The 11,165-nt window shown below is 37.6% G+C and overlaps 2 protein-coding genes across 3 annotated transcripts; one reads left to right on the forward strand and one right to left on the reverse strand.

Moving 5' to 3' along the window:
- Nucleotides 1-4,889: 4,889 nt before the first annotated feature.
- LOC131436196 (exocyst complex component 1) lies at nt 4,890-8,241 on the forward strand. Its single transcript, XM_058604787.1, has 4 exons — nt 4,890-5,754; nt 5,817-6,946; nt 7,009-7,519; nt 7,577-8,241. The coding sequence occupies exons 1-4, from the start codon at nt 5,068-5,070 to the stop codon at nt 7,922-7,924; spliced, it is 2,676 nt and encodes an 891-aa protein (XP_058460770.1). The 5' UTR covers nt 4,890-5,067; the 3' UTR covers nt 7,925-8,241.
- On the reverse strand, nt 8,010-9,290 carry LOC131436197 (DNA-directed RNA polymerase III subunit RPC7). 2 transcript variants are annotated; one of them, XM_058604790.1, is made up of 4 exons: nt 8,883-9,290; nt 8,695-8,823; nt 8,243-8,633; nt 8,010-8,171 (listed from the first exon to the last, which is right to left on the reverse strand). In XM_058604790.1, exons 1-3 carry the CDS (start codon nt 9,033-9,035, stop codon nt 8,253-8,255), a joined length of 663 nt encoding a protein of 220 aa, XP_058460773.1. In that variant the 5' UTR covers nt 9,036-9,290; the 3' UTR covers nt 8,010-8,171; nt 8,243-8,252. The 2 variants fall into 2 exon arrangements, with proteins under 2 accessions (XP_058460773.1, XP_058460772.1); XM_058604789.1 differs by having other exon boundaries at nt 8,010-8,633.
- Between the last annotated feature and the right edge of the window lie 1,875 nt (nt 9,291-11,165).

The following is an 11,165-nucleotide window of genomic DNA, read 5'->3' on the forward strand; positions in this document are numbered from 1 at the left end:
TCTATCTTGTTGAGTGAATCCTAATAAGTCGGTTGTCCTTAAACAACAAAACTCAGATACTACAAAAAAACGTTGTATTTAGAGTTAGACGCGTAGTCAAAAAAGGGGAAAAGTGATACCAACAATGTCATAAAATGTATCGAAACTATATTCGCGCACATAACTTGATCCATTCAAAAACCGGAACAGCTTGATACCAGCGTTGCCAGGTCATTTTTTCAAAAAAAAAATCGCAAACATCTAGCTGTACCAAGGATAAACTCAAAGTAGAATAGGGTATGATACCTTTTTTCATTTCGTTCGAATCGGATTTTTTCGATCGAATACGAAATTTTGCATTCTGTAGCTCTATCGAGTTGTGCTTTCCATACAAAAGCATCGCTCGAATTATAAAATGCTTTTTTTTTTACATTCGTTCGACAAAATCCGATTCGATCGAATTGCAGACAAGGGGTGTATGGCAATCAGAGTTGCCAGGTTATTTTTCCAAAAATCTGTAAAAACTCAAAATTTTATCTGGATTTGTCTGGATCTACTGGGGCAACGGCTCTCTATTTCATCTGAGCTCCTATTTCCATCTCATCCCTTCACCTCATTACTTTGAACATGAATAATATTTTACAACCTACCTGAACCAAACTGTGAAACGTTTTAAAATGATTATAAAAGCTATTGTCACACTTTCCTATTGAAAGAAATGGTTTTAAGTTCATCGGTTATCGTTTTTTTCATTTGAAATAAACTCACTTTTCTATTTAGGTCACATTTTCATCTCAAGATTTACAGTTCGTCATGTTTCTGAATATCTACTAATCGATTCGTCTCAAAACATGATCACTATTTCTCGCAACTACACTACCATCGAATGCTGGATGACTTCATAATTAGTTATGTTCACTTGCCACTTATTTAATCAACGATTAAAACTTCAAAAATTACCCGACAAGCAATAAAAGTCTTCAAAAATATGAGATGAAAGTTTTTCACTTCGTTCACTTGATTGCGCTTTGTTTTCATCTCATTTGGTTTCGCAAAGTTGCCAATTTATCTCATAATGTTACAAAACAAAAATTGTTTTTCTTCTTCAAATTATCATCCAAAAGTATGTTTTTGGTATCCGTGACATTAGTTTAATTGTAATTGATATTAATATTTCAATAAAACTGTTTTAGCTTCGAATATTACCAGAAAGAACGTGTTAAATACTAATGAAATAACCATTGTGGCAAATCTAGTAGAACTGGTTTCATTCCGCTATACTCCAACATAACGCTGTGAAGTGTGTGTGTGTGTGTGTGTGTGTGTGTGTGTGTGTGTGTGTGTGTGTGTGTGTGTGTGTGTGTGTGTGTGTGTTTCATCGGCTGTGCACAGAGGTGCCAGATATTTTCATAGAAAATATGTATTACTTTGCATCAAGTCCCTGCTAGGCCGCATTGTTTTCGTGACCATCATCTTTTCCGCAAAGACGAAAACAACGAAGAAGTATATAAGTTCGTTGTTGCTAAATATCTGTGATATTTAGCTGTGAAAGTTGATTTTTTTATGTTTGATTATAAATGTGATATCGTTATGAAACGTGCGCTGCCAAATTGTAATACTGATTTTCACAATCAATGATGTGTTGTATTTTACTTCATTTTGTTTACTTTGCTCTTACTGACTTGCTAGCTTTGATGGCCCCGAAGGACTGAAATGTTGGTTACGATAGCACTAGCTTGAGCGCCTTATTGTTGCCACCGGGCTGCTTTGCATAGAAAGTCTATATCTGTTCTATCTGTTTTCACTAAAAAAATGATGTTAAAAGATAGTTCTTTAGATCGCTGTAAGTCATTGCCCCATTAATTAGACGCAGAAATTTTTTACCAATAATAATAATGTGGAAAAATCCTGGTGGGAACGGTTGTATCGTTTGAGTTGTATATCTGGCAGCGTTTAGTCAGCCATCTGGCAGCCATGCGTATGCGGGTGAGAGTGTAATTAGGTTTTGCACGATGACGACACAAATGAACTGCCGATGAATCAAGTTCATCTTTGACAGTTGCCGTGTACTTGTTTTGTTTTGCGACTGCAAATTAAAAATTGAAAAAAATGACGAAAAGGTGCCTGGTTAAAACGTATTCCACAGTGAAAATAACTAAAAAGATTGCCCTGTATGTGTTTCCAGCATCAAGGAGCGATTTATTTATGAATCTGTTGAGTGTGAGGCGACTTGCAATTTTTATATTCGAACGATGAACTTCTGATGAACTTTTAAACTGTAAACAAGTACACGTCGACTGTCAAAAAAAGTTCATTCTGTTAATTTTTGTGAGGTTATGTCATGTTCGTGCAAAACCTAATAGTGGAATATATTGTTTTGATTGCTGTCGCCATTGCTAATTTATAGGATGAATAAAAGATCAACGATAGGATGGATAAAAATCCATTGAGATGAAATTAGGAGCATAGTAGTGAAAACATCATTAGCGTTTTTAGCTGTTTTATAAATATTAGTTGAATTTTCAAGAAATGTGAATCAATTCTCAACGTGGAGCAAGGCGAATGAAGCAGTAATATGAAATAGTTACAGTGATTTTAGTGGCTAAATCGGGGTTTGAAGGCGACGTCCTTACAAATGAGATGAAATAGGGAGCCCTTACCCTATATACAAGAAAATTTTTGCCGGGATTCACTTTCAGAAAGCAAAAAAATAAAAAAAAGGGTCTCCCCATTTATCGTGTAGAGGCCCAAAACCGTAAAGATCTAGCGATATCTGACAATATCTAGGAAAATTTAGAAAATCTGGCAAAAGATCTGGTTAGTTTGAGTGTCTGGCGAAATGAGAAAAATCTGGCATTTGCCAGACAAATCTGGCAACCTGGCAACGCTGGTCATACACCGTCAGGATGCAGAACAAATATTATGACTTCAAACATTTTATCGGCACAAATTTACAAATCATCAGAGGATCGTGTCACTTAAACCAATTTCTCGGTTGATTTTCCAGAAGGGCGTAACAGCAAGTGACAGTTTCTCTTTGTTTACTTTCTCTTCTATTAATTACCAAGCGGTTTGCACGTTTATCACTTAACTCTTTGCATAGAATGATGCTCGAAACGTTTGACTTCCAAACAGAACTGTGAAATCCAAGAAAATCTTTTTAGATCACATAACAATAATCGAAAGAGAGAGTGAACAAAGAGAAACTGTCACTTGCTGTTACGGCCTTCTGGAAAATCAACCGAGATTTCTTCTAATTGAGGCTTTGGACCGCTGGTGTGCCCTTATCCCCGCTGTATACGGCTCCGTCGAAAAAAATGTTTTTTTAAATTACATGAATCAAATTGTTTAAGTTAATTTACAGGAATTTTTAGATTTAAATTTCATTAAGGCGTATGAGCAAGTGACAGTTTCTCTTTAGTCACTCTCTCTTTCGATTTTTGTGATGTGTTTAAAGAGATTTTCTTTGATTTCACTATTCTGTTTAAAAATCGAAAGTAGCAGGTACCATTTTATGCAAAGAATTTAGTGATAAACGTGTAAAAAGTAAACAAAGAGAAACAGTGGGCCGTATGAATAAAATGTAGTAAAGTCTGTTGTTTGTAGTATCTTCTCAAAAACAAAGTCCACAGAGTAAAACGCGTTTGATATGAATAAAAAAGCAAGTTTGGCGAGATGGGCCCATTGTGGCCTTAGCCAGTCATATAATGACAGAGCAAAGAAAAAAAAAAAAAAAAAACAAGTTCGAACATGTAGTTGATGCTGCCTTCGAATTTGAGCATTCATTGCATGCCGTATCGAATTGGAGCCGGAAAAGCTAGAATAAGTATGCACAAATCAAGAAACGTACTTACTGTTGCAAAAATGCCACTTTATTTAATTTTTCTACTTCACTTTATCAGCAAACACACGAGTAGCAACCTCTGGAGCTACCTACCGAAAAATTGTAGTAAATACTACATGTTCGAACGTTGTTGTGTAGTAAAGTGTCTGCTTCTGACATGAACGCGATCCACATGTAGCATTTACTACCCACTTAGAAAAAAAACGTTCAACGCTGGTCCTTCATTGGTCCAATACGTAGGATCATTGGTCCAATGAAAGTCCAATCAATCGTTCAACGGGAGGCCAACACGGGACCTTCGTTTGTCGATTTTGAAACAGACCGTTGAACCGAATGCCATTTTTTTCGTTCAACAAACCCGGGAGACAGAGGTCCATTGTTGAGCCATTTTTAAAATGAGGAGTTGGAGCCCCGTTGGACTAGTTATACTGCAGAATTTCTGAAGTTTTTCTCACTTATTTGTTTAAACTAACAATACATACCTGCACAATACTTCTTATTATTATTATATCGTTTATTTACCCCCGGTTTTAACCTAATAATGGTCGTTCACCGGGTATGTATCAGATTGGGGTAGGGGTTTGGGGGTGGCTGGGAGATATAAGGTGGGGCATTTCGGGGAAAGGGGGGGGGGGGAGTTTTTACATAGATCACAATACTTCTACTTCACGTAGAATAACAACAAATTTCCTTTCTATGTTAAGGTAACACTTAATTTTCACACTATTTTTGCAAGAGAAAAAACAACAACAAACCGTTCCAGCAAATTGAACGAATATTTCGTGCAATATATCGTTTAACAAGCGCTCAAAAATCAACAAAATTGAACGGCCTGCTGAGAGGGTACCGAAATTCAAGCATGCTACGTTTTATTCATACGGCCCAGTATCTTGTTTATACGCCGTAATGAAAAATTAACCGAGAAATTATTCAAAAATTCTCTCTTGAATCTGCGACCTTTTGGAGTAGTGAAATTCGAGCTCAAGTTTCGACTTCCAGCTTGAAATATTTCCACATTGAATGAACTCATCTACATCTCCACAACTATAGCTATTTTCACTACTGAGTTCTCTCGATTATGTCAAACCAAAAAATGTCAACAAAAACATAGGATTACTCAGTATGTAACATCAAAATCGATGCAATAATTTATTTATGTGACTTATATTGCATTACAAGTATATTTCGGACCTCATTTACACGGACTACAAGTACTAGGTAACGAAACCCTTTTAATCCACAATATGGCGGCCGGTATCAAGTACCATATTCAGAGGGAGTTATTCGATGCGTTAGACGAACGAATTTTGTCAGTGTGCAATGTGAATAAATTGCTTAAAAAGAAAAAAGCATCGTATCTATGCATTGTGTCAACCACTAAACCTCGGATTGTGATATCAATATGCCAGGTGAAACAGTACGACAAAGGCGTTTGGAAGAAAAAACGATCTTGGTTGCTAGAGGATGTGAAGGGGGTGGATGGCAGAAATGAATCACCAGAAACACACGAATTTGACCTAAACCTGGAGAAGGTTTACCGCTGGTTTGCGGCGAACTTACACGAACGACAAAACTTCATTACTGTTTTATGGAAGCAGCTTCAAAAGCATGTCACGGCTGAAGCTTGTCCTATTTTTAAAAACGTTCCAAAACTTTGGCTAACAGAGCGATCACCAGAAAAAGCACTCGAGAAATTTGCTACGATGGGATCTACGCCGAATGTAGGTGATGAAGAGGATGACGAACTGGATGAAGTGGAAAGTGAAGATTTTCAGGCTCTAACTGAAAAAGAGGAGACAAATTTAAATAAGCTAATTGGAGAATGCAATTATGCAATAAGCAATGCCGAGCAATTTATGGAACAGCTAGGAAAAAACCTCCAGGAACTAGATGGCGCAAACATTCAAAGCGTTCTAGCGTCCGAAAAACAGGTACAGTTTAGTTCCCGCTTTTAAACATGTATTAGTTTTATTTATTTTTTCCGTTTCAATAGGTCGATGCATTGATGGATCAAATTGAATCCGCAATTTTAGAAGCTGAGAAAGTTGAGAAACGCTTAGATGACTACGATGAGATTCTATGTCACATTCGTGATACGATGGAAAAAATGGGAGAAAAGAATCAGATGATCGAAATAGCCAACACAAACAATGTAAAACTACTGCACGAATTGGAGAAGGTGGTGTTCCAGTTAGATCTTCCTCATGTCCATCAGCTGGCTTTGACGGACACAGATTTGACTCCGAAAGGGCTTCCAGTTGCCATAGCTGCTGGTAAAGCACTACAAACGGCTATGAACAGTGACATCGACCCAGCACTCTTGCGATTGACAGCCGTTCAGGATCAACGAAAGCGATTTGAGAAATGGAAGGCCAAATTTTCGCAAACCGTTAGTCGTCATTTGAACAATTTATTCATACATTTAGGAAATTTGGGCGATTCACAAAGTCCACATTCGAGCGATTTAACACTTCCAAAACATAACTCATTCCATAAGGAACTTTCTGCTTATGCCGAATTGATGCACTGGATGAAGGCGATGGATCGAAAAACATATGATGCGTTAATAAAGGTGTATACCAGCTCACTAAGCAAGGTTTATGATCGAGATATTCGAACCTTTTTCGAAAATGCAAAGCAATCAATATCAATTAAGCGTTTTGGGTCTCGAGAGGATCTAAACAACAGTTCGATGAGTAACAAATTAAAACTAACGCAACAAAGTAATAAACCTCCAACGCAACCTTATGGTATATTGGGTATTAATCGTGAGCTCTGGGGTGCAGGTGCAGAGCCAGCAGAAAGACAGAAATTTGATTCGATTCTAGAAAAAGTTTTAGCAGAACTCGAACCAGTGGCACTGAGTGAACAACACTTCTGTATCGCATTTTTTCAACTGGATGTTATAAGTCCGACGGGGAAAAATACACAGACAACGCTAGATGTTTCAACCGCCATGCAGGATAGAGAACGAGATGAACGGGACACTGCATTGGCGATTCCCCAAAAACGCCTGGACCGACAAATAAACGAAGACGTACGGAAAATGATGGGAGAGTTGTTCAGCAATTTAGAGCTAGAATTGAACAGTTTCATACTCAGCTTCGAGAAGCTCGACAGCTAGTAAGTAAATCTTGTTTATCAGATATAAAGTTTTCTTAATTGTTGTTAATGTCGTTTTACAGTTACTCCTTGTATGTACTAGTTCGTCTAACGCAGCATGTAATGTCCGCCCAAGATGCCAAGTCTTTTCTCAGTATGACATTTGCGTCCGCATTGATTCACGTAAAACGAAATTTCGATAAATTCATGAATCTTCAGCTGCAGTCAATTCAAGAAGCCAAAGTTCCCAAACGTTCCAAGTGCGGTCTATTACCGTACGTTGAAAATTTCGAAGAATTTGCCGTAACGGCTGAAACCGTGTTCAAGAAAACCGAACGACGGAATGATTTGGACCGATGGTATCTTAAACTGGTTGAAGCAATCTTTGAACATATTCCGCTACACGCTTTGGATCATGCTAAAACGCCACAGCAAGTGGTCAAAATGGAAAATTATCATCGGATGCATTCACTGCTATCGCAACTGAAAGTTGTAGTGCTGGAGCAACTAAAAAAGGAGGCCAAGGTGAGATACAACGATTCGTTGAGGGCTTACGTCACTAAATATTTCGGACGACCACTGGAGAAATTGAACGTGAGTAATATTTTTTTTAATAGTTGTTGAAAAATACGATTAACATTTTTTTAACAGCAATTTTTCGAAGGTGTACAGCAAAAAGTACAACAAGGGGTGAAGGAAACTGAGATCAGCTACCAGATGGCTTATTCAAAACAGGAGCTCCGTAAAGTTATAGCCCAGTATCCCGCTAGAGAAGTGAAGAAAGGTTTAGAGCACCTGTACAAGAAAGTGGAAAAACATCTCTGCGAGGAAGAAAATTTGTTGCAAGTAGTTTGGCGTGCGATGCAAGAAGAGTTTATCGCTCAATACAACTCACTCGAACTGTGGATACAACGCTGCTATGCTGGAGCTATGATCACGCTAGATTTTACGATTAAGGATATTCTGGACTTTTTCTCTGAGATCGCGAGATCACACTAAACTCACTATGATTCCTTATTTGCTATTGCTTCTACTAATCGATTTTTGTAGCAAAGATAAGCGTTATCACAGAAAAATATCCAAATAGATATCGACCATACCAGTTAGAAGTTATATTTTTTTCTTGCACCTTCACTTTTAACGTTACATTATTAACACGTCGCAGAATTAAGGGCTGGTTCGACGGATATAAGTAAGCGATCAAACATTAGAATCCTCTTCCGATGTGGACGAGTGCAAATATTATCTATTATTCAGTTCAGAAAAAAATGTATAGAGGTTATGAACTGTTGAATAAAGAAAAACTAAAGCACTTACGATAACCCTTTCAATAAACAGGGCCATCATCCAAATTATCATCCTCCTCGTTGTAAGCCTCCCCATTGTCGAAGTAGTTATTCCCATAATCGTTTTCGTCGTCCATTTCTTCATCGACCATCTCTTCTTCCAACTCGTCATCGCCCTTCTCTTCGTCGGATTCGGTATTCTTCTCCTTTTTCACCTCTGACTCATCTAAAAACGATTCTTTCTTTTCCAATTCGTTCAATTTGGCATCGATGTCAACCGTTTTAGAACGCTTAGCTTTGATCTGAGTTTCGCTGCTGGGATTAGCTTTACTACGCTTGAATGACGGTTTCAATTCTGCTGGCATCATACTCCATATAAATCCACCGTCCTGTTTCCGTTTAGGATCATTTTCGATAACATTCTTTAAATGATAAATTATCAGTAATCAAACAAGAGCGAACCAAAATAAATGAACTATTTACTATGACTTTGTCCGAGTATCGCTGAACTGGGCCTTTGAAGCTTTTCATGGTTGAGTAGTATGGTGACTCCCGTAGGTACGAAATGAAATCTTCTTTCCATAAGATTTTGTAGTCACGATCTGGGTTAGACTTTAGACAGATACGGAAGTTACGGAATACGGCAACTTACTAGTTTCAAAATTACTAACCTCTAAAGGAACCGGCTTTGATTGCAATAATGGGTACAAGGGAGGGGGTGCGGCCGAGGAAACCGTTTGCATTTCACTTCTCGTTACCCCCATAGACTGCAGCTGTTCCTGAGTTAGTGTTCCGGAGGATTTCCCACGGCCTCGACCAGCCATGACGAAGTAACTTAAGAATTTAAGTGGTTTTTTCCAGCAAATATATGAACGATTTTGAACCAACAGTAAAGCATGATTTCAACATAAACAAAGACTGCCGTTTTCTGTTTACTCGGTTGATTTTTCATTAGGGCGTATAAGCAAGTGACAGTTTCTCCTTAATTACTCTCTCTTTCGATTATTGTGATTGTGATTCGATTATTGTGATCTTTCTTTGATTTCACAACTTGTGGAGTGATAAACGTGGAAACCGCTGGGTAACTAATAGAAGAGAAAGTAAACAAAGAGAAACTGTCACTTGCTTATACGCCCTAATGAAAAATCAACCGAGTTTTCTGATTGACAGCAAAGACTTGATTTCGGAAATGGCCTAGTACATAACAAAAACGGCCTCGTGCTCAGTGCTGTCAACTGTTTTTTTTCCAAAAATCTGTATTCGGCGGAAAAATCTATCTGTACAATATCTTTCTCGAAAAATCAAACATCGATTTAGTGCGGAAACTGATTTTGCAACCAAAAAAAAAGGTCGCTCGACCTGGTTTACCCCTATGGAATCCAACACAAAAACTAAAAATCGGTATTTATCTGTATGAAAATTGAAACATCGGTATTTTGAGAGAGCATATCTGTATTCCTGTATCGAGTCCAAAAATCGGTATAAATATCGAGAAATCGGTATAGTTGGCAGCGCTGCTCGTGCTGGGCAGTCATGCACTGAAATAAAAATTCACGTTCGATTTACTTGAAAAATCACTTGAAATGGTTTCAAATGTCAAAATGAATATTTTACGTGACGAAAATGAATGTTATACGGGGTGTTCGTAAATGAAATGAATATAGTCATCACATAAGGTTTACGTGGATTGACCAAACGTCAAACAATCTACGTGAATTTCCGGTGTGAAAAACACGATTTTGAAAATGGCGAACAGTGGTCCTCAAAGTGTAAGTAGTGTAAATATTTGCTGGAAATGTTATTTAGTTACAATTTTTTACTACATCGACCGGACCATTCCAGTATAAAAGTTTCCATTTGTTCGATTGGACCCAGTTTCTGCGTGAGTCCGGAAGTGTGCCCGCTCTTGCCGAATGCTGGTCCACCGAAAAACGGGTTCAAAATCGGTAGGAAGCTAGAGACACTGGACCCATGTAATGCGACCTCAACCTGCATCGGTTGTGTTGTGGGAGTTCTCGGATCTCGACATCGGCTTCGGTTGGATGGCAGTGACAACAAAAACGATTTCTGCCGGCTTGTCGATTCGAGCTCCCACGACGTTATCAGTTGCTTTTTATTTTCAGCCAATGCAATTCCATGTTAATTTTCTGAAATAAATGTGCTATTTTTCATCTCATAGATTTATATGCAAATCTGAAATATCTCCCTTTTGACTTCAACCAATATCTAGGACAGGACCAGACAACTGGCTTCTTTTTCCAGAAAAAAATTTCTCTTCTTATTCCGGTTGCTCCCTGCTGTAAATAATAAATGCCTCGCGATCACTGTTGCCAGTAGAGATAATTATTCATTCTGAAAACTTTCTCCCCTTATTACATCATTTGAAAACACTTAGACAAATGTTATATCAGTCGAAAATATAGCTCTGAATTCATTTTGATCAGATAATTGTTTTGAAGAAAACGTTTAGTTGAAACAGGTTAATAAAATTTTTCTAAAACACTCAATTTTGGGTAATTAATTTTTGCAGCTTTATTAACTAAAGTATTCAACATATTCTATTTGAGAAAAATAATTACATACAGAAGTATCCAAAGATTCGGTGCTATTCTCAACCAACATAATCAATATTATATCACACTTCGTGATTTCAGACTTTCTCTTTGTATCATCCAGAGATTGTTAAATGTACTCGTATACTTTCCGCATTGACAGGATTTAAAAACAAATTGAACTTAAACCCTATTGAAATTAATAATTTTGAAAAGATGACCCGAAAAATAAAATATCCAATATCAAGCTACATTGTTACCGACGATACTGACAACACTTTTTCTACCACCCTGCAGTAATAATGATTTCAACAACTTGTACTTGCTTATGTCAATTTCAACCAATCACGAGCTGGTCCGAAATTGGTCCTAAAAGTGGATTAACAATTGTCAGGTCCTGTC

The sequence above is a fragment of the Malaya genurostris genome, chromosome 3, assembly GCF_030247185.1.
Source record: "Malaya genurostris strain Urasoe2022 chromosome 3, Malgen_1.1, whole genome shotgun sequence".
Taxonomy (NCBI): domain Eukaryota; kingdom Metazoa; phylum Arthropoda; class Insecta; order Diptera; family Culicidae; genus Malaya; species Malaya genurostris.